Source organism: Saccopteryx bilineata, chromosome 10 (assembly GCF_036850765.1).
Source record: "Saccopteryx bilineata isolate mSacBil1 chromosome 10, mSacBil1_pri_phased_curated, whole genome shotgun sequence".
Taxonomy (NCBI): domain Eukaryota; kingdom Metazoa; phylum Chordata; class Mammalia; order Chiroptera; family Emballonuridae; genus Saccopteryx; species Saccopteryx bilineata.
The window spans coordinates 56,935,047-56,958,821 of record NC_089499.1 but is presented as its reverse complement, the minus strand read 5'-3'; the positions used below and the strand labels follow the sequence as shown (position 1 = coordinate 56,958,821).

General features: G+C 39.3%; 1 protein-coding gene across 3 annotated transcripts in view; it reads left to right on the top strand.

Moving 5' to 3' along the window:
- The window catches only part of NEK4 (NIMA related kinase 4), a 60,534-nt gene that overhangs the window by 6,485 nt on the left and 30,274 nt on the right, over window positions 1–23,775 (top strand). For 2 of the 3 annotated variants that reach the window (XR_010727311.1, XM_066245247.1), the window contains exons 5-8: window positions 2,754–2,908; window positions 4,608–4,749; window positions 7,980–8,378; window positions 22,199–22,348. Coding sequence is in view for 2 of the 3 variants with exons in the window: in XM_066245247.1 (XP_066101344.1) it covers window positions 2,754–2,908; window positions 4,608–4,749; window positions 7,980–8,378; window positions 22,199–22,348 (846 nt within the window). In the remaining variant the exon portion in view is untranslated. The remainder of the gene's footprint in view (window positions 1–2,753; window positions 2,909–4,607; window positions 4,750–7,979; window positions 8,379–22,198; window positions 22,349–23,775) is intronic. The other variant, XM_066245248.1, reaches the window with a different exon arrangement.

Here is a 23,775-nt window from a genome sequence, read left to right as displayed (position 1 = left end):
TGCATTCATTGGTTGACTCTTGTATTTGCCATGATTGGGGATTGAACTCGCAACTTGGGTTTATTGGGACAATGCTCTAACCAACTGACCTACCCAGCCAGGACTAAAATAGGTTTTCAATTTTTTGCTCTCACTCTTCTCCTTCTGTCACCCCCATGATACAAATGTTGGTATGCTTGAAGTTGTCCCAGAGGCTCTTGACACTATGGGTTTTTTTGTTATTATTATTCTTTTTGCTGTTCTGATTGGGTGTTTTTTGTTTCTTTATATTCCAAATTGCTGATTTGTTTCTTGGCTTCATTTGCTCTACTGTTGATTCCCTGTAAATTATTCTTCATTTCAGTTAGTGTCTCCTTCATTTCTGATTGGTTCTTTTATTTTTCCATTGATTTGAGAAAGAAAGAGAGAGAAAGGAAGGGAGAGAAAGAGAAACTTCGACTTATTGTTTCACTTAGTTGTTTCATTTAGTTGTGTACTCATTGATGGTTTCTCATATATGCCCTGAAAGGGGTGTCGAACCCTCAACATCTGCACACTGGGATGACACCTTCTTCACTGACCTGCTTAGCCAGGGCCGTGTATTCTTCATTTCTGACTGTCTTTTTTATGCTGTTGAAGTTCTCACTAAACACATTGAGCATCTTTATAACCAGTGTTTTGAATTCTACATCTAGTAAATTGCCTATCTCTATTTTATTTAGTTGTTTTCCTGGAGTTTTGTTCTATTTTTTTCTCAGGGGCATATTTCTTTGTCTTCTCATTTGGGCAGCCTCCCTGTGTTTGTTTCTACGTATTATGTAGAACTGCTACATCTCCCAGGCTTTGTAGAGTGGCCTAATGTAGTAGGTGTTCTATAGGGTCTAGTAGCACCACCTTCTTGATCACTCACTTGAGGTACATTCCTCCATATGGGCTGTGTACACCTTCCTATTGCAGTTGAGCCTTGATTACTGTTGGCAAGTCAATGGGAGGGATTTACCCCAGGACAATCAGCTGTAAGGACTGGCTGTGGCCACTGACCTCTGACCACAGTGCAGGATCAGCTGTGCGGGGGCCCACCCCACAGAGCAGAACTTAGCTTCAGACGGCCCTGGTGCCCACTGAATCCACCCCTTTGAGTGGGTTGCTTTTGGAGGTGGTTGGATGGCAGTGCTTCAACATGGTCAGAAGCTGTCCACTGGGTGTGCTGGCTCTGGGGCCTTCTGGGAGGTGCAGACCAAGTTCAGCTGCTGCCTGTGTTCTACTCGGGGCCACCCAGCATGAACTCTAAGCGATCTTCAGATGACTGCTACTTGTGCTGGGTTTGGAGGTGCCCAGGCAAGGACAAGCTGTGAACCAAGGCTGGCCGATGCTAGTGCTGCCACTGGAGCCACTTAGCAAGAGCTACAGGGCTCACTGAGCCAGCTGCTGTTTGTTTGAGTGATTTTAGGAAAGTCTGAAGCATGAGCCAAGACAGGCCATTTGTGTAGAAAAGCCACTGGAAATAGCTTGTGTGGGCCCAAAATTTGGATGGGGTGGTGCCTCAGGGAATCTCCAGGGCTGGGCAAACAATGTGAGCCAGGGTGATGTAGTCTCAGGTATGGTGCCCGCTTGCTGGCTGTGTGGGAGGAGGGCTCAGAAAAGGAACAATGGCCCCTGTCAGCACTTTTTTTCTGGGAGAAAGTTGCTCCCCAGCTCTTGTCCTGATGGTGGACAATTTAATTCCACCCCATATGTCCTTGGTACTTTTCAAGTTAACACATTACTGCTAGAGCTCAGAGGGAGTGAGTCTGAATAAGTCCATGTGTGGTCTGCCTGGGCCCTGGCTGGTTAGGTTAGCGTATTTTGTCCTGAAACTCCAAGGTTTCAGGTTTAATTCCTGGTTAGGGCACACACGAGAAGCAACCACTGAATGTACAACCAAATGGAACAACAAATAAATGCTTCTCTCTGTTTCTCTCTTTCCCTTCCACTCTCTGTCTCTCTAAAATCAATCAATAAAAATTTTTATTAAAATAAAAAAAGAGGAACTGCCTGAGAATTCTGCAGCTCTCTGTTTCCCTCAGCCTCAATCTCTGCTACTTTTTTTAATTGATTGCTTCTAGAGAGACAAATGAATGGGGATCGGACCTGTAATCCCAGTGTCTTGGAATGATGCTCTAACTGACTGAGTTAACCAGCTAGTGCCAATTTCTGCTGGTTTTTACAGCCAGAAGTTATGGGGACTTCTCTTCCTGGCACTGGAACCCTGGGATAGGGGGCCTGGTGTGGTGCTGGGGCCCCTTGCTCCTCAGGGGGGACCTCTGCAGCTGAGATATCCCTCTCAATTTTGATCTGCCACGTGTGGGTATGGGACTACCCTGTCCACATCTCCACTCCTACCAGTCTCGATGTGGCTACTTCTTTAATTCCCTAGTTATAGGACTTCCGTTCAGCTAGGCTTCAGGCAGTTCTGAATGACGCTTATCTTGTAGTTTAGTTGTAATTTTGATGTGGTTGTGGGAGGAGGCAATTATGCTGGCATCTTGATCAGAAGTCTCATGCCCTTATTTCTGAAGGAAGGAGTCTTCAAATGGGACTGCTAGTTTGAAGGATATACTTTTATAATCTTACAGCTTGCTGTTATAACCAGGATATCAGTATACTTCCAGTAGACTAATAAACTGGTTATTTTATCCTCATGTGGATGACTAAATAAATGTGGAAAATTTTACCTTCATCTACTTTGCTTCCAAAACCATTAGTCATAATTGCAGTATTATTTCTCTTTGTAGCTGCCACCAATGCCAAAAGCTTACAGTCCAGAACTGGCAGAACTGATAAGAACAATGCTGAGCAAAAAGCCTGAAGAACGACCCTCTGTGAGAAGCATCCTGAGGCAGCCTTATGTAAAGCGCCAAATCTCCTTCTTTTTGGAGGCCACAAAGGCGTAAGATACTTCCCTTGCAAATAGCTGGGCTCTATAGGTGGAATAAAAGAGGGTGGCCTCTATAATTTTAATGTGCAAGAACTTATGGTGAGTTTCTTTTAAACATAAAGTGAAATTGCATGATTAGAACATGCATTGAGATTTGCTTAATTGCTAAAATCAGAAATTGAGAGAACCATTTAACATTCCTCAGAGGGTTCCAAGTCACATTGAGTATGATTCTTTTAAAAAGACATGTGTTTTAGAAACCATATTAAAATAAGAGATTATCTAAGAAACCTATTACATTATTTACTCTGTAAAATAATAGTCACATCTTAAATATAGTGCTCAGATTTCTGAGACCTCCGTCAGTTTCTATATTCACTCATAACTTCTCAAGAGAAAAAGAATTTCTTACTTTGACTTGTAGGTCCTACCTTCACTAAACAGCTATTCCAGAATCTAAGATTTAGGTCTGGACAAAGTCTTCACAGTCTCTGCCTTGTGACATGTTCAATTTGGGAGGCAATGCTAACAAGGCCCCATGGGATAAAGGACGATCTTTTTGTTTACATTGCTTCTAATTTCCCACTAAACAGAACTTTTGGCCTTCCATCCACAGCGCTGGTCTTCATGTTCCCTTTGAATTTTCTAGAGCTTTAACTCAGTTGTAGGAACGGCACACCAAAACAGTTGGGATATTATATGTACATTTATTCTACAAGTCAAGGCTGAGTATGCCAATCATTGTTAGTCTCAAACTTGGCAAAGCAGCTGTGGTGGTAGTATAAACATGTGAAACTTGAAGGTGAAATTATTCTGGTACTTCTGTACATGAGGTAATTTCTCAGAGATTTTTTTTTTTTGGAATAATTTTGTATTTATAAAAATGTTGCAGAAATAGTACAGAGACTTTCTGTATAGCCACCACCCAGTTTCTCCTACCCGTTACCATGGAACATCTGTTAGTACTAAGAACCTATCATCTGTACCCTACTGTTGACTAAGCTCCAGACTTAATTCAGTTTTCCCCAGTTTTTCTGCTAATGTCCTTTTTCTGTTCCAGGATCCAGTCTAGGATATCATATTACATTTAGACCTCATATCTTCTTAGTCAGGTTGGGTGTGGGACAGGTTTTTTTGTTTTTGTTTTTTTATTTTTCTGAAGTCAGAAATGGGGAAGCAGAGAGACAGACTCTTGCATGCACCTGACTAGGATCCACCCAGCATGCCCACTAGGGGGTGATACTCTCTGCCCATCTGGGGAGTTGCCCCATTGCAACGGAGCCATTCTAGCACCTGAGGTGGAGGTCATGGAGCCATCATTAGCACCTGGGCCAACTTTGCTCCAATGGAGCCTTGGCTGCAGGAGGGGAAAAGAGAGATAGAGAGAAAGGAGAGGGGGAAGGGTGGAGAAGCAGATGGGCACACTCTTGTGTGTCCTGGCTGGGAATCGAACCCAGGACTTCCACATGCCAGGCCAATGCTCTACCACTGAGCCAACTGGCCAGGGCAGGTCTGGGACAGTTTTTACTTTGTTTTTCATGACCTGGATTGTTTTTGAAGAGCACTGTTCAAGTATTTTGTAAACTATCCCTGGTTTTTAGAAGAATGTTCTCTATAAATAAAGTGGTTCTGTAAGGGAATGTAGTACATACACACATACCTTTCATTTTCATTATATTGGTAATAACTTTTCCTTTTCTTCTTAATAAAGAAAAACCTTCAAAAATAATATTAAAAATGGTGATTCTAAATCCAAACCTGCTTCTTCAATGGTTTCTGGAAAGGCAGAATCAAATCTTGAAGTAGTTCCCCTCCGGCCGCACTCTTCCAGTGGCTCCAAGACGTGTGTAACGGTATGTTTCTTTTAAAGGGTACGTGTGTTAGAGACTGTATTAAAATGACAGGTTATCTAAGTAAGTTATTTTATGTAAAATGATTAGACTTTACTGGAGATTCTGCTGTGTAATTGATTTTGTACTGTAGAGAAAGAATGCTGATGAAGATGATTTCATTTAGCCCACTTTATCCAAAGTGTGCTGTCAAACTGTTCATGAAGTCAGTGCTGTAATAACTTCATTCTAATAATTTTTTTTTGAAAGAGAGGCAGGAAGGCAGAGAGATGAGGAGTATCAACTCGTAGTTCCGTTACTTTAGTTGTTCATTGATTGCTTCTCATACACACCTTGACTGGGGGACTCAAGCTGAGCCACTGAACCCTTGCTCAAGCCAGCAACCTTGGGTTTCAAGCCAGTGACCTCTGGGTTCAAGCTAGTGACTATGGGATTATATCAATGATCCCACACTCAAGCTGTCGACTCCTTGCTCAAGCTGGTGAGCTGTCACTCAAGCTGGTGATCTTGGGGTTTCAAACCTGGGACCTCAGCATCCCAGGTTAACGCTCTATCTACTACACCATCACCAGTCAGGCTAAGAATATTTTTTATTGAGGTGAAATTTATATAACAAAGTTAACCATTTTAAAGTGAACAATTAATTGCATTCAGGACATTCACAATTTGTGCAACCATCACTTTTATCTAGTTCCAAAACATTTTCACATCACCCCAAAAGGAAACCCCATACCCATTAACTAGTTATCCTCATTCCTATCCAGTCACTGAAAACCACCACCAACATGTTTTCTGTCTCTTATGGATTTGCCTGTTCTAGATACTTCATATAAATGGAATCATACAATATGTGACCTTTTGTGTCTTGGCTTCTTTCACTTAGGATAATGGTTTTGAGGTTCATCCACATAGCATGTAGCAATACTTTATTTGGGGTTTTTTTGTTTTTTTTCTTTTTATATATATATATACATACATATGTATATACATACATATATGTATATATGTGTGTATATATTTTTTTTTTATTTTTTTTTTACAGAGACAGAGAGTGAGTCAGAGAGAGGGATAGACAGGGACAGACAGGAACAGAGTGATGAGAAACATCAATCATTAGTTTTTCATTGTGCGTTGCAACACCTTAGTTGTTCATCGACTGCTTTCTCATATGTGCCTTGACCGCGGGCCCCCAGCAGACCGAGTAGACCCTTGTTGGAGCCAGCAACCTTGGGTTCAAGCTGGTGGGCTTTTGCTCAAACCAGATGAGCCCGTGCTCAAGCCGGTGACCTCGGGGTCTCGAACCTGGGTCCTCTGCATCCCAGTCCAACGCTCCCTCCACTGCGCCACCGCCTGGTCAGGCACTTTATTTGTTTTGATGTCTGAATAACATCCCATTGTATGTGTATACTACAATTGCTTTTCCATTCATTGGTGGATACTGGGTGGTTTTCACCTTTTGGCTATTTCTGTGAGCATTTGTGTACAACTATTTGTTCGAGTACCTGTTTTCAATTCTTTTTGGTATATACCTAGGACTGGAAATGCTGTCATATCCTAATTCTATCTTTAACTTTTTTCCCATATTAGTTACATAATTTTATATTCCTATCATCAACCCACTAGAGTTCCAATTTTTCCATAGCCTTGCCAACTCTTTTTTTTTTCTGATTCAGCCATCCTACTGGATATGAAGCAGTATCTCATAGTTTTGATTTGCAGTTGCCTGATGACTAATGACATAGCATCTTTTCACAAGCTTGTTGAACTTTATATGCATTCTTTGGGGAAATGTTTACTAAGTTATTTGTCCATTTTTTAATTATTTAAAAAAAATTTTTTTTGTTATTGAGTTCTTAAGAGTTTTTTCTGTATTCTGGATACTAGATCCTTAATGATCTGTGAATATTTCCTCCCATTCTGTAGACTACCTTTTCATTCTCTCTCTCTCTCTCTCTCTCTCTCTTTTGAGTGAAAGGAGGGGAGATAGTGAGACAGAATCCTGCATATGACCTGACCGTCAACTCCCGTCTGGGGCTGATACTTGAACCAATAGAACCACTAACTGTGGGAGCGGAAAAGAGAGAGAAAGGGGAGTGAGAGGGGGAGAAAAGCAAATAGTCACTTCTGTGTACCCTGACTGGAAATCAAACCCGGGACATCCATACACCAGGCTGACACTCTATCCACTGAGCAAATTTGGCCAGGGCCAAATTTAATTTCTAAATTAACAAAAAGGACTGCCTTCTTTTCTAAGGCTTTTGAATGTTATATTGTATGTATACTACACTTTGTTTATCCATTCATTGCTAATAGACATTTAGGTCCTTTCCACCTTTTGGTCATTGTGAATAATGCTACTATAAACATTTGTGCAAAAATACCTGTTTGAGTCTCTACTTTCAGTCTTTTAGGAGTGGGGTTGCTAAGTCATATGGTAATTCTCTGTGTAACTTTCTGAGGAACCTGATGTTGCATTTTGAGTTAATTTTTTTTAAGATTTTTGGCCTGACCTGTGGGTGGCACAGAGGATTAAGTGTCAACCTGGAACAATGAGATCACTGGTTCGAAACCCTGGGATTGTCTGGTTAAGGCATATATGGGAGTTGATGCTTCCTGTTCCTCCCTGCCTTCTCTCTCTCTCTCCCTCTCCCCTCTCTAAAATGAATAAATTTTTAAAAATCTTAAAAAAATAAAATAAAGATTTTATTTATTGCCCTGGCTGGTTGGCTAAGTAGATAGAGCTTTATTCCAGTGTGCAGATGTCTCAGGTTTGATTCCCGGTCAGGGCACAAATGAGAAGTGACCATTTGCTTCTGTCCCCTCTCTCTCCCTCATACCAGTGGCTTGATTGGTTCAAGTGTCAGCTCCAGGCACTGAGGATAGCTTGGTTGATTTGAGCATCAGCCCAGACAGGAGTTGCCAACAGGATCCTGGGTGGGACACATGCTGGAGTCTGTCTCACTATCCTTCTCTCATTTAAAGAAATATATTGTACTTATTGATTTTACAGAGAAAGGAGAGAGAGAAGGGGGGTAGAACTCACAGTTGCTTCAATTTAGTTGTTTAGTGATTGCTTATTGTATGTGCCTTGACCAAGCAAGTCCAGGGTTTCAAACTAGTGACCTCAGCATTTCAAGTTGATGGTTTATCCACTGCACCACCACAGACCAGGTGAGTTAATTTTTTTATAGGGTGCAAGGAGTGCTGTAATAACTTGGAATCATTTTACTCAGGGTGAAGACAAAGGTTTATCCCAGGAGAAACACATAGTCGTTGGCCCCTTGAAGACACCTGCAAGTCTGAAAGTCCACACCTGTAAACCAGACATGATCAGTACCACAGAATCACTAGCTACAATCAGTAGAGTGAACATTGACTTCTTACCTGCTGAAAGGGACTTGAACAACGGGTTAGTTCAAGAGAATCGGCCAAGACACTTTGATGCCTCTAATGAGCTAGAAAGTAAATGCAATATTTCTCAAGTGAAGAAGAGGCTGCAGGATAACACTAAGTCCAGCCCTCAACCTGGAAACCTAATTCCTACATGGTCCTCTGATGATGTCACTGGGGAAATAAATGACCCAGTTAAGCCTCCACAGCCCCTAAACAAAGACCAAAAGCCAAAGGACCAGGTGAGTGATATACATGAAGTGTTGGTTTCAAAGAGAAGGCTGAAAAGTGTGGTTACAAAGGTATGGGTTGTGTTGTTTGGTTGTATTCTAGTTGTCATTTTAGGAAAATAAGCTATTTAGTGTACTAGTTTAAACATTACAGAAAACAAAGGCTGAGACCTGAGGGATTCTTAGATCCCTTTGGTGCCCTGGCATAAAGTGCTTGATGGAAGCATGCTATTTGTATGCTTTTTTCTATTTCTCTATCACTCTTAGTCCTCCAACTGGATGAGTAGTTCCATCAATTAGATAATATCACATTTCTTCTTGCTTTTGAAAAGTTAGTGGATTGATCTGATTTCTCAAGGAATAACTTTTTTTTTTTTTAATGTTTTGGAACCAAAGGGGAAGGAAGAAGAAAAATGAGAAAAGTAACAGAAGGATTTTGGTACTGAGAGACTATGCTGAGTAAATTTAATGGTTATCTTCTATTTCAACTTAGGAAAAAACCTAAATTAGATGAAGCCTGATAATAGCTGAGGATTAGAGAGAAAACTAGAACATTTGATTAATTTTACTTTTTTATGTGTAAGATATTTTAAAAATGGGTTTAATAGGTATATTGATGCTATTTTATAATCTATGCTATATATTTGAATTTAATACGTTATATATTTTTTATTTAACATCATATATAAACCTTAAAACTCATACATTTATATTTAAATGTCTTTAATAAAGTTTTGTGGTTGTTTTGCCTGACCTGTGGTGGCGCAGTGGATAAAGTGTCAGTCTGTAATGCTAAGGTCTTAGGTTCAAAACCCTGGGCTTGTTCGATCAGGGCATATGTGAGAAACAGCCAAAAGTTGATGCTTCCCGTTCCTTCCCCCCAACCTCTTACCTTTCTCTCTCTCTCCTCTCTCTAAGATCATTAAATAAAATTTTTTTAAAAAAGAACGAAAAAAAAGTTTTGCTTTTATGGAAAAGTGCAAGTATAATGCCCTTGTCATTTAAGGTCATTGGGTTGAAACCAAAATATAGTCTTAAACTTTGGACACTGAAATCTTTAATGCTTTATAGGTAAAATTATATGTGTTCTTGTGTTCTGCTTGTTTTGCTTGGCTGTCAAATTCAAGTTCACTTCTTTTCCTTTTCCCTCTTTTAAAAAATTTTAAAAAAATATTTATTGATTTTTAAAGAGAGAAAGAAGAGGGGAAGGAATTCATAGTGGTTGCTTCTTTTATGTGCCTTGACCAGGGAAGCCCAAGGTTTTGGACAGGTGACCTCTCTGTTCCAGGTCAATGCTTTATCCACTGCGCCACCACAGGTTGGGCTCTTTTAAAAAAAGAATTTAAAGTACCAATTCAGTGGTTTTTATAATATTCATAAAGTTCTGCAGGCATCACTACAGTCTAATTACAGAACTTTTTATCACCTCCAAAAGAAACCACATACCCAGTAATAATTGTCACTCTCCGTTGCTCCTTGCTCCTGGCCCACATCCCCTATTGTCTATATGGATTTGCCTGTTCTAAGCATTTCATATAAATAGAAGAATTATACAATATAGGACCTTTTGTGTCTGGCTTCTTTTACTTAGCGTAATGTTTTCAAGGTTTATGCATGTTGTAGTATGTACCAATATTTCATTCCTTTATTGCCAAATTGTATGTACTGTATGTACTATATATCCCATATTTTATTTTACCCATTTTTCAATTGATAGACATTTGGGTTGTTTTCACTTTTTGACTACTATGGATAGTGCTGATGTGAACATTCTTGTACAAATTTTAGTGTGGACATATTTTCATTTCTCTTGGGTATATGGTCTGTGGGGTCATATGGTAAATCTATATTCAATTCTTTGAGTAATTGCAAACTCTTTTCCAAAGTAATTATATCGTTTTATTTCCCACCAGCAACATGAGTATTGCAATTTCCCCACATTTTCACCAACATTTGTTATCTTTTCTTTTAAGGTTTTTTTAATTTATTGATTTTAGACAGAGAGAGAGAGAGAAGGGGGTGAGAAATGGGAAGCATCAACTCAGTTGCTTCTAGGATGTGTCTTGCCTGGGCAAGCCTGGGGTTTCGAACCAGCAACCTCAGCATTCCAGGTCAGCATTTTATCCGTCAGCATTCCAGGTCAGCATTTTATCCACTCTGCCACCACAGGTCAGACTATCTTTTGGGTTTTTTTTTAATTCTAGCTAGCCTACTGGGTGTCAGTGGTATATTATTGTGGTTTTGATTTGCATGGCTGAGTAGTTTTCCATTGTATATATGTACCACATCTTCTTTATCTAATCCTCTATCAGGGGACTCTTAGGTTGTTTCCGCATCTTGGCTACCATAAATAATGCTGCTATGAACATGGGGGTGCATGTGTCTATACATATCAGTGTTTTTGAGCTTTTTGGGTAGATACCCAGTTAGAGGGATTGCTGGGTCATATGGTAGTTCTAGTCTTAATTTTTTGAGAACCACCATATTTTCCTCCACAATAGTTGGACCAGTTTACAATCCCACCAGTACTGAATGAGGGTTCCTTTTCCTCTACAACCTTTCTAACACTTGTTATTGCCTGTCTGTTGATAACAGACAACCTAACAGGTATGAGGTGGTATCTCATTGTGGTTTTGATTTGCATTCCTCTAATAGCTAGTGAAGATGAGCATCATTTTTTTTTGTATTTTTCTGAAGCCAGAAACGGGGAGGCAGTCAGACAGACTCCCTCATGCGCCCGACTGGGATCCACCAGGCATGCCCACCAGGGGGCGATGCTCTGCCCATCTGGGGCGTCGCTCTGCTGCAACCAGAGCCATTCAAGCGCCTGAGGCAGAGGCCACAGAGCCATCCTCTGAGAGAGACAGAGAGGAAAGAGAGGGGGAGGGGTGGAGAAGCAGATGGGCACTTCTCCTGTGTGCCCTTGCTGGGAATCGAACCCAGGACTCCTGCATGCCAGGCTGACGCTCTACCACTGAGCCAACCGGCCAGGGCCGAGCATCATTTTATATATCGTATTTTCCCATGTATAAGACGCATGTATTTCCTCATGTATAAGACGCCCCTTAATTTTGGGGCCTGAAATTTGAAAAAAAATATATTACATGTAGTTATTGAACTCAAGTTTTATTCATCATAAAATGCATATAACTCCTCATCACTGTCAAAACTGTCTTCTATTAGCTTGTCCTCATCTGTGTCTAATGACGAATCACTGCCTTCAACAATGAGCGCAAAAACAGCGCGAAAAAGTGGGAAATGCAAGTAAAAAAATCTATAACCACTGTATAAGACGCACCCAGTTTTTAGACCCCAAAGTTTTTGGGAAAATATGCGTTTTATACATGGCAGAATATGGTATGTGTTTCAGTACAGATAGTGCTCAACTTACGACCATGATTGGTTCCAACAGACCAGTCCTAACACGATTTGGTCGTAAGTTGAGTAGGCTATATGTACGGTACTGTGAAATGATGTTATAAAAATCTTTAAGTCATATTTTATCATTTTCTTTCATTGTTATATATCATAATTTTCTTTGTTCATTTTATGCCATCTGTATCATCTCTACACCATTTTGTTTCTTATTTTTACATTCGTCAAGTTTAAGTAAAACACTGCATTACCAGTACAACTGGTTTAATATTTGCAAAACATACAAATTACAAAATTCAAGTGCATACAAAAGTACAAAATACAAGTGTAAAAAACACCATAGGAAACATTTTCCCAATTGCAAAACATATCAAAATATATAAACATGTACGAAACATTTTATTGGCCACTGGTGCTTGGCTACGGATCGTTGATGTCGTCATCTGAGGCAGTAGTTGGGGTTACCAGAGTTTGTTTTTTCATAAACATGTGCAATCACATTCACTTTCTTTCCTCCTTCATACTTGTTCATTGATTGCTTTCTTATATGTGCCTTGGCCAGGGGGTTACAGCAGAGTGAGTGGTCCCTTGCTCAAGCCAGTGACCTTGGGCTCAAACCAGCGACCATGGGGTCATGTCTATGATCCCATGCTCAAGCCAGTGCCCCTGCACTCAAGCTGGTGAAGCCATGCTCAAGTCAGATGAGCCCGCGCTCATTTTTGTGTGGAGATAGATGGCCTTTCTTTCCTTCTTGGCAGGCTGAGGCGTAGACAAAGACAATTTCCTCTTGGTAGGCATCTTGGGAGGGGTTTGATGAAAAATATCCAAGACACAAAACACAAATTGCTGTACCGAGTCTGGGATAACAGTTGAAATGGTGCACACAGAGATGGTAGTGCTGCCGGAAGCTGGTCTGTACTGTCGTATACCCAGCTGGGCAACGCTTGAGCTGCCAGGCGCAGAGCAGTCATGGCTAGTGATTGTGGTCGTAAAGTCGAATGGTCATAAGTTGCATAGGTTGTAAGTTGATCAATATCTGTATTGGTTTTTCATGAGCAGTTACAATTAGGTTATTAAGAGAAAATTTTTTCATATATACAGTGTACAAGAGTCCTGCCTGACCAGGCAATGGCGCAGTGGATAGAGCATTGGACTGGGGCGTGGAGGAACCAGGTTCGAAGCCCCAAAGTTGCTGGCTTGAGCATGGGCTCACCAGCTTGAGCACAGGGTTGCTGGCTTGAAGCCCAAGGTCTCTGGCTTGAGCAAGGGGTAAGGTGACCAACTTTTTTACAATGAAAAGGACAAAAATAAATTGAAGAAAAACAATATCGTAAATAAAATAAACATTTTATTCATTGCAACAGTAATATACTATAATATGATAAATGCATAGTAAAAACATTTGTAATATTTTATATTGTAATTATGCTTACATAATTTCATTGAGTGAATATTTTTTGTCAATGTATCATCTTGTAACAATATATTGGGAATATCTGAACAAGAAATATCCTTCATATTGAATTTTACAGCAAGTGTTGCAGCTAGAGTATCAACATTCAATCTCGATTTCTCACTTGTCCAAAAAGCATTAGCAATTGAAAAAACTCTTTCAACTGCTGCATTAGTTCCAGGGCAGAACAATGTAAATTGAACAAGAATAAATAAGTTTTCACATGGAATATGTTCATTTTGGAAATGGCTGAATATTTCTACACGTCTTTTATCAATTTCGACATGTTCGTTTTTCCATTCTATTAATTTTTCAGAATTTAAATATATATTCAGTCTTATAATTTCTTCAAAAAGACAGTTGTCATCTATTTTGATATCTGGCATTTCTTTAGATAAAAACTCAAGACAAGATTCAATATCTGGCCTGACCAGGCGGTGGCACAGTGGATAGAGCGTCAGACTGGGATGTGAAGGACCCAGGTTCAAGACCCCAAGGTCGCCAGCTTGAGCACAGGCTCATCTGGTTTGAGCAAAAGCTCACCAGCTTGAACCTAAGGTCACTGGCTTGAGCAAGGGGTTACTCTGTCTGCTGAAGGCCCACGGTCAAGGCACATATGAGAAAGCAATCAATGAACAACTAAGGTCTCGCAATGAAAAACTGATGATTGATGCTTCTCATCTCTCTGTATTCCTGTCTGTCTGTCCCTGTCTATCCCTCTCTCTGACTCTCTGTCCCTGTAAAAAAAAAAAAAGATTCAATATCTGTCCAATATACTTGTGATAAAGTAAAAAAAACACCATTGAAAACTGTTATTTCCCGTGATGTTTGTTTCAGACCATTCTTTGATATATTGAAAACATGTCTGATAAAAATTCTATACTTCTTTGATAAACTTTTCTGCTATGCTCGGATTTGATTCCTCTAAGTCTGACACTTTTCTTTTTATAATTAAAGGAAGAAATTTTTCTTCAAAACGAGATTTATATTGAAGGATAAAGCCATTCAAAATAAAACTAACTTCCATAGCTGAAATGTGTTCACCTTCAATCTTTTGAATCGTTTTGTGAAAAATAGATGCATGATTATGTACAAAATACATTAATATCTCAGATATTTTATTATTGAAAAACAATTCCAGAATTTTAGGACATTTGTCTAAACTTAAAAAATATGAACAGAGAGGCTCAACTAATTGTAGAGCATGCTCTATAGCAGGTGTTAGAGCAAGCCATCTAACTTTTGAATATCCTAAAAGTCTTTGTATTCAACATTTGCTTCTTCACAAAATTGTTTTAAAGTAACAACACGAACGGTAAAACGACTAAAATGCAAATAAATTGTAGTTATTATTACTTCTACATCAATTGGCATGGCACATGACGCCGTGTTGATTGCATTTGACAAAATATGTGCATTACAACCTATTCCTAGTATTTTCTTTTGGAGTAACTCTTGTAATTTTACATACACATTATTCACCCCTTTGTGTCTTCACCCACCAAAATTTGTATTTGTATTATGCAGCAACTTTGGATTTCAATTGTTTTCACTTATTACTCTGTATAAATGGTTTGACAAAATTTCAGAAGTTCTGCCCTCAGTGGATTATAAATCTAAAATTTTTACTTGAATGCCCTTGGTAACATTAAAATATCTTACTATTATTGGATACAATTTAATTTCATTATGATTTGATGCATCAAATAAAATTGTTTCAAGTGCTGCAGTTTCCAAGTCCTCTTTAGGAATTTTTCAAAGTAATTTTTTTTATCAAAGTAATTTTTAAATACTGATTTCAAAATGGCCTAGCATTTTGTCCTGGCACATAAAAATTTTGCATTGTGAAACTTTTTCAATAATTTAGTTGTACAATCCATACTACAAAAACTTTGTGAATTATGGTATGAAATGCAAATGTTCCCTTCATTGCAGCCAACTGCTTTTCATCTTCAGAATAATTTGAAGTTTTAAAAAAAATTGTTACTTTAAAACTAGAAGCTGAAGCATCTAATGATTGCTTATGTTTGTTGGTGGTCAAGTGTTTCGTTATCGCTGCTCTGCCCCCAACTGCAATACAGAATTCTCTGCTGCAAATATTGCAGAAAACAATGGGATCTTTCTTTGATATGAGGAATGGAAATTCCTTTTTCAATTTATCGTTGAAATGGCATTTTCTCTTTTTTGATTTTTCCATTCCTTAAATGAAATTTAAAATTAAAAATAAAATGTAGAGCTACACGAATGATGCAAGCACATTAGGAACTGAAAACGTTACATCATGGTAGGCAAATTTTCCAGAAACTAAATTAACAAAACTAAATATCAAACAAAACCACTAATTTGGAATGATATTCGAGTGTATTTATTATTTTCTAATTAAAAAACATCTTATGCAACTATTTAATCAAAATGCATTATTAATAGATATGGTTTTAGGTTAGATTTCTACTTTAAAACTCAAATTTTGGGAAAATACTTGTAAATTAAATTATATGTATTTGGAAATCAAGTAGATAATGAATTAATAAAATGTGAATTGTGCTTACCTATGATTGACTATTCACTGAGAAAGAAATAATAGTGAGTCTACAATGTTGTATGTGCCGTGTTGTGTTTCATTAAGAAGTACACAAAGACATTTGTGCGCTTGGTATATGGCGCATTCTCTCAAGCTCTCCAGTGAAATGCACATGCATCTCATAATTGTGTCTTGTCGCACTGTACTGATCCTTGACGAATCATCATGTCAAATATAAATACATCACATCACACGCTATGGATTAACTGTGCATCAATTGAATACAGACATTTACAGATTAGTCTTCCAATATCAAAAAGGAGGACATGTAGGAGGACATTTTTCGAGGGAGGATGGAACTTACAAAAGAAGGACTGTCCACCCTAAAGGAGGATGATTGGTCACCTTAGCAAGGAGTCACTCGCTCTGCTATAGCCCCTGAGTCAAGGCACATATGAGAAAGTAATCAATGAACAACTAAGGAGATTAAGGAGCCACAATAAATCATTGATGCTTCTCACCTCTCTCCCTTCCTGCCTGTCTATCCCTTACTGTTCCTCTCTCTGTTTCTCTCTCCATCTCTGTCACAAAAAACAAATACAAAAAAACCCAAACAACCAAATAAGTGTCCTTTGTCTTATGAGTGCTTCTGCACTCCGTTCTCCTTTGCTACTTTAGATCTTTATTCTCTCCCCTTTTATGTTATTGTTGTCACAGGTTATCCTTAACTATATTGTAACCTTGTTGGAGCTTTTACTTGTAGTTTTGTTTTGTTTTGTCCTTTGTATCTGGGTGAATAACCCCCTAGAGCAGTGGTAGTCAACCTGGTCCCTACTGCCCACTAGTGGGCGTTCCAGCTTTCATGGTGGGCAGAAGCGGAGCAACCAAAGTATAAATAAAAAGATAGATTTAACTATAGTAAGTTGTTTTATAAAGATTTATTCTGCCAAACTTAGTGAAAATCTGACATAAAGTACTTGGTAAGTAATTCTTATTATATGCTTTAACTTGCTGTAACTCTGCTTTATCAATTTTATAAAGTAAAGTTACTTCCCTACTTTATAAATCACCATTACTGTGGAACCGGGGGACAGTTAGAAAATTTTACTAACAGAGATACAAAAGTGGGCCATAGGTATAGAAAGGCTGACTACCCCTGCCCTAGAGTATTTCCTGCAGTGGGGGTTTTCTGGTGATAAATTCCCTCAGCTTCTGTATGTCTGGAAAAGTTCTTATTTCTCCTTCATAATTGAAGGATAATTTTGATGGTAATTCCTGTCTTTCAGTACTTTGAACGTTTGGGTCCACTCTCTTCTGGCTTATAGGGTTTCTGTTAAGTAGTCCGCTGATAGCCTAATGGGCCTTGCTTTATATGTTGTTTTCTTCTTTTCCCTAGCTGCATTGAGGATTCTTGTCATTAATTTTTGACAGTCTTAATTACAATGTGCCTTGGAGATGATCTGTTTGGGTTGAGGTAACTCAGTGTTTTGTTTTCTTCTAGGATTCCATAGGCTTGGGAAGTTCTTATCAATTATTTGTTTGAATAGGCTTCCCATTTCCTTCTCCCTCTCTTCTTCTGATATACCCATTATTCTTATATTGCTTTTTCTGATAAAGTCAGATAATTCTCACAGAGCTCTATCATTTTTTAAATTCGTGAGACTCTCTTCTTCTCTCTGTAGCATCTCTAGTTGCCTGTCTTTGATATCACTGATTCTCACCTCCATCTGTCTATCTGGCCTGTTCTATTAGCTAAATTTGCTAGCTCATTTTTTAATTCATGTATTGAATTATTCTTCTCTGTTTTTAAAGTATCAAGCTCCTTGGTGAAGTACTCATTTTGTTCATTAATTTTTCTGAGCTCATTAAATTGCCTACAGTGTTTTTGTGCATCTCATTGAGAATTTTCAGAACTTCAATTTTGAATTCTCTATTCTTTAACTCCAAGTTTTCCATGTGATTGAGATTGCTTTCTTCATTTTCTTTCTGAACTATGTCTCTTTCTTGTATAGCCATAGTGTTAGTTTTCTTCTGAATGCATTTGAGAATGGTATTGTTAAGAAATCAAACAGGCCCTAGCCAGTTGGCTCAGTGCTAGAGCGTTGGCCTGGTGTATGGATGTCCCAGGTTCAATTCTCAGTCAGGGCACATAGGAGAAGTGACCATTTACTTCTCCACTCCTCCTTTTTCCCTTTCTCTCTCTCTCCTCTTCTCCTGCAGCCATGGCTCAACTGGCTTGGCCCGGGCACTGAGGATGGCTTCCTGGCCTACGCCTCAGTAAGCAAAAATAGCTCAGTTGCTGAGCCACAGAGCAATGCCCCAGATGGGCAGAGCATCACCTTGTAGGGGAATTGCTGGGAAGATCCTGATCGGGGCACATGTGGGAGTCTGTCTCTCAGCCTCCCCTGCTCTCACTTAATTAAAAAAAAATCAAACAAAAAACAATTTTAGTTGATTCCACGTGTGGATCTTTTCAGGCAAGCCTGTGAGCCAACGGGGGTTCATTTTCTGTGTTATAACTGTTTAAGTTGTTGAAATTTCAAGGAGAGAGATCAAAGGTATCTCTCATGCTGCCATTACTCTGATGTCATCTCTGAATATTGCTATTTTAATATAGAGGGTAAGGCAAAGGTAGGTTTATAGTTAGGAGTACATGAAACACAGAGTTTATTCTTAGATTACTATTTATTAATTATTGTATTATTTTTCATGCAAATAACTGTAAACATACTTTTCCCCCCACCTTGTATGTCTTTGAACACATGGCACATGGACGTGGGATGTCTTTCAATTTATTTAGGTCTTTAATATTTTTTTGTATTTTTCTGAAATGAGAAGTGGGGAGGCAAAGAGACAGACTCCTGCATATACTCAACTGGGATCCACCCGGAAAGCCCACTAGGGAGCGATGATCTGCCCATCTGGGGTGAGAGATAGAGAGTAAGGAGAGGGAGAAGGGTAGAAAAGCAGATGGGCGCTTCTCCTGTGTGCCCTGGCTGGGAATCGAACCCAGTACATCCAAATTCCAGGCCAACGCTCTACCACTGAGCCAACCGGCCAGGGCCTGATTGCTTCTTATACATATATTGATATATATGCCTTGACTGGGGGGTTGCAGGCAAGCCAGTGACCTTGGGCTCAAGCTAGCAACCTTGGGCTTCAAGCCAGTGACCTTTGGGCTCAAGCTAGTGACCTGGGGATCATGTTGATGATCCCACTCTCCAGCCAGTGACCCCTCAGGCTGGTGAGCCTGAGCCCAATCCAGATGAGCCCATGCTCAAGCCATTGACCTTGGCATTTCAAACCTGGGACCTCAGCGTCCCAGGCTGATGCTCTGTCCACGGTGCCACTGCCTGTCAGGTTTCCTTAAATTCTTATAATGGTGTTTTGTTGTTTTTAGTATACAATTCTTGCATTTATTTTGTGAAATTTTTTTGTATTCTGTTCCATTTGATACTATTGTAAATGAAATTGTTTTCTTAATTTTGTTTTTATAGCATTCATTTCTTGTGTATAGAAATACAATTGAGTTTTGTATATTTGTATCCTATAGCCTTACTAAACTCATGTATTGGTTCTAATAGTTGTTTTAAAGTGGATTCCTTAGGATTTTCTGAATATATGGTCATATCATCTGTGAATAGAGATAGTTTTATTTCTTCCTTTCCAATCTGGATTGCTTTTATTTTTGTTTTTCTTGCCTAATTGCTCTGGTTAGAACCTCTAGTGCAGTGGTTCTCAACCTTTCTAATGCCGTGACCCTGCAATACAGTTCCTCATGTTGCGGTGACCCCAAACCAAAAAATAATTTTGGTGGCTACTTCATAACTGTAATTTTGCTACAGTTATGATTCAGAATGTAAATACCTGATATGCATTATGTATTTTCTGATGGCTTTAGGCGACTCCACCGGGGTCGCGACCCACAGGTTGAGAACTGCTGCTCTAGTGCATAGAAGTGGTGAAAGTGAATATCCTTGTTTTGTTTCTGATCAATTCATTTTGAATTTTATGTCCAGCATTTCCTCTTTTTGTGTTATTTTTAAAAGTAAGAGAACTTTTTTTCAGGACCAGTGGGATTTCTCAATGGGATTTCATGAAGAAATCCCTTAAGTCATTTGTTCTGTCACTCTTGTATTTGTTTAGCTTTATTTTGAACAGCCTATGCTTACTGCCTGCAGAGAAACATTTACTTTATTCTTCAGAATTATATCAGTTGTTATTATCTTGCTCTCCTTTGTTCAGCTTGTTCATTATATAATAATATTGTAAAACTTAAACATTTACTATATTTTATATATAATGTTAGGTATACTCTTGAAAGAATTTTTTTTTTTGTATTTTTCTGAAGTTGGAAACGGGAAGGCAGTCAGACAGACTCCCGCATGCCCCCGACTGGTATCCACCCGGCATGCCCACCAGGGCATTGCTCTGTTGTGACCAGAGCCATTCTAGCGCCTGAGGCAGAGGCCATGGAGCCATCCTCAGCTCCCAGGCCAACTTTGCTCCAATTGAGCCTCAGCTGCAGGAGGGGAAGAGAGAGACAGAGAGGAAGGAGAGGGGGAGGGGTGGAGAAGCAGATGAGCACGTCTCCTGTGTGCCCTGGTCGGGAATCAAACCTGGGACTCCTGCATGCCAGGCCGACGCTCTACCACTGAGCCAACCGGCCAGGGCCAAAAGAATAATTTTAATGAATTATTTTATTGTACTTACAGGAATCATTGTTTTGTGTTTGCCAGAGAATCTGAATGAAAGATGATGTCTTAATAATACTGACCCTTAGAAGAAATTTCACCTTATATTAATACCACATTATTAATTTTTCTTTGTAAAATATACCACACAGTGGTATCTTGATAAAAATTGTTGATTGAGCCATATTCAATTATCAGTGCCCATCTCCTTGAAAACCTAGATATATTCTGATAGTTAAAACTTGTTTTGAAAATGTAAGAATCTGCCTGCTTGTGGTGGCACAGTGGATAAAGTGTCAACCTGGAATGCTGAGGTTGCCAGTTCAAAACCCTGGGCTTGCCCAGTCAAGGCACATATGGGAAGCAACTACTACAAGTTGATACTTCCTGCTGCTTCTCTCTTTTCTCTCTCTAAAGATCAATCAACACATAAGTAAATTTTAAAAATGTAAGAATCTATTTTATTTTGTCCTTCCCAGATAGCTCGGGTGGTTGGTTATAGCATTGTCTGGAAGTTCAGAGGTTGCTGATTTGATCCCTGGTCAGGGCACATACAGGAAGAGATCGATGTTCCTTCCTGTCTCTCTCTCCCTTCCTCTCTCGCTAAATCAATAAAAAAAAATTTTTTAAGAATCTATTTTATTTTAATGTGTGGTATGAATTAGTTTCTAAAACCAGCTTTCTAATAAAATATTAAATCCTTGATGAACTTTATTACTTAAAAGGTGATTTATTTTGTCATCACTACTGCCAGTAGTAGCTCTGATTTTTTGAGTAGTTAATGTACTAGACATAATCCTAAGTACTTTAGTGCACTAATTCACTGATCCCCCAACAGTGATACCGATGTGCGTCAGGCATTTTACCCATTTATAGATGAAGAAACTGAGGTTCAGGAAGATTATGTTTCTCAGATATGATTTCATCTAATTCCACACTCAGTGCTCTTTCATGGTGTTTAAAAAAGTTTTTATCATAGTGCATTGAAATTACTGATATTTACTTGAAATATATGTGTATATTAATTGGATTTCATTTAAAACATGTTTTAAATTTTTTTAAATTTATTTTAGAGACAGGAGAGAAAGAGAGGGGGGGAGGAGAAGTGGGGGAGGAGGAGGAAGCATCAACTCCCATATGTGCCTTGACTAGGCAAGCCCAGGGTTTTGAACTGGTGACCACAGCATTCTAGGTCAACACTTTATCCACTGTGTGACAATAGGTCAGGCCATTTTTTAGTTTTCTGAATAGAAAACCTATCAAAAGTACTTAAAAATATAATTTGAGCCCTGGCCGGGTGGCTTAGTAAATATACTATTGTGAGATAATAGGTTTGATTCCCAGTTAGGGCACATATAAAAAGCAACCAATGAGTGCACAACTAAATGGAACCAACTAAGTGGAACGAGTTGATGCTTCTCTCTCTCTCTCTCTCTCTCTCTCTCTTTCTCCTTCTCTCTCTTCCTCCTTCCCTCCCCCTCCTTTCTCTCTCTCTTAAATCAATGAAAAAATTTAAAAAATAATTTGAACATCAGTAGTTTCAGTTAATAACAATATGACTATTTTAATTAAAATAATTATATTTATATTTTTAATTTGAAAAAGAAAAAAGCCAGAATATATGAATAACTGAGCATTTATCTTTGCCTGTCAACACTGCAAATAAGCATTTAATTTGAGAAAGGCAACTCCTTTTCATTCTCATTTATAATTTTTAAAGTAGGTATAGAGGCCACTTGGAAATTTGAAAGACTGTTTTATTATTTTGCTTTATTATTATTTTTTTAAGGATCAAGTTGCTGGTGAATGTATTCTAGAGAAACAGGACAGAATTCACCCAGGTTTACAACCACACAGTTCTGGGTCTGAACCTTCCCTGTCTCGACAGCGACGGCAGAAGAAAAGAGAACAGACTGAACACAGTGGGGAAAATAGACAGGTTGGATGAGATCTCTTTGGAATAAGTCATTGTGCTGCTGCTTGGGAAATATACTTTAGGAAGCTCAATTTTTACTTGGAATGATTAGCAGTTGTCAAATAGGCACACAAGAAATGCAAGGAACCTTTAGAGAAGGTTGATGATGGCAAGATATTAGTTTTCTTTCTTTTTTATTTTTAAGTGAGAGGGGGAAGATAGAGAGACTCCTGTATATGCCCTGACTGGGATCCAGTGGGCAACCCCCATCTGGAGCTGATGCTCAAATCACCCAAGCTATACTCAGCCCCTGGGGCCAATGCTCGAACCATTTGAGCCACTGGATACAAGAGGAGAAGAAAGAGAGAAGGGGGAGAGGGAGGGGAAAAGGAGCAGATGGTCACTTCTCTTGCATGCCCTGACTGAGGATTGAACTTGGGACTTCTGACACTCTCTCCACTGAGCCAACTGGCCGGGGCCATTAGGGTTCTTTTTAAAAAATTTAATTAATAGCCTGACCTGTGGTGGTGCAGTGGATAAAAAGCGTCGACCTGGAATGCTGAGGTCACCAGTTTGAAACCCTGGGCTTGCCTGGTCAAGGCACATATGGGAGTTGATGCTTCCAGCTCCTCCCCCCTTCTCTCTCTGTCTCTCCTCTCTCTCTCTCTCCCTCTCCTCTCTCTCTCTCTCCCTCTCCTCTCTAAAATGAATAAATTAAAAAAAATTTTAATTAATAAATTCCATTTATTGATTTGAGAGCAAGAGAGAAAGAGAGAGAGAAAAAAATATCAATTTGTTGTTCTACTTATTTATGCATTCATTGAAGCAGAGTAAGGATTTTGTCTTCCGCAGCAAAGATGGACAGATCAATTTGAGAGTTAAAGGAACAGGCTGTCTGACCAGGTGGTGGCACAGTGGATAGAGCATCAGACTGGGATGCGGAGGACCCAGGTTCGAGACCCCGAGGTTGCCAGCTTGAGTGTGGGCTCATCTGGTTTGAGCAAAGCTCACCAGCTTGGACCCAATGTCGCTGGCTTGAGCAAGGGGTAACTCGGTCTGCTGAAGGCCCACAGTCAAGGCACATATGAGAAAGCAGTCAATGAACAACTAAGGTGTTGCAACGAAAAACTGATGATTAATGCTTCTCATCTCTCTGCATTCCTGTCTGTCTGTCCCTATCTGTCCCTCTCTCTGACTCTCTCTCTGTCTCTGTAAAAAACAAACAAAAAAACAAAAAAAAACAGGAACAGGCTAACAAGAGTAAATCTCTTGTCTGACCAGGTGGCTGTGCAGTGGATCAAGCATTGACCTAGCACACTGAGGATCCAGGTTTGAAACCCAGAGATCACCAGCATGAGCACGCACTCACCGAGCTTGAGTGCGGGTCACTGGCTTGAGTGAGGGATCATAGACATGACCCCATGCTTGCTGGCTTGAGCCCAAAGTTCACT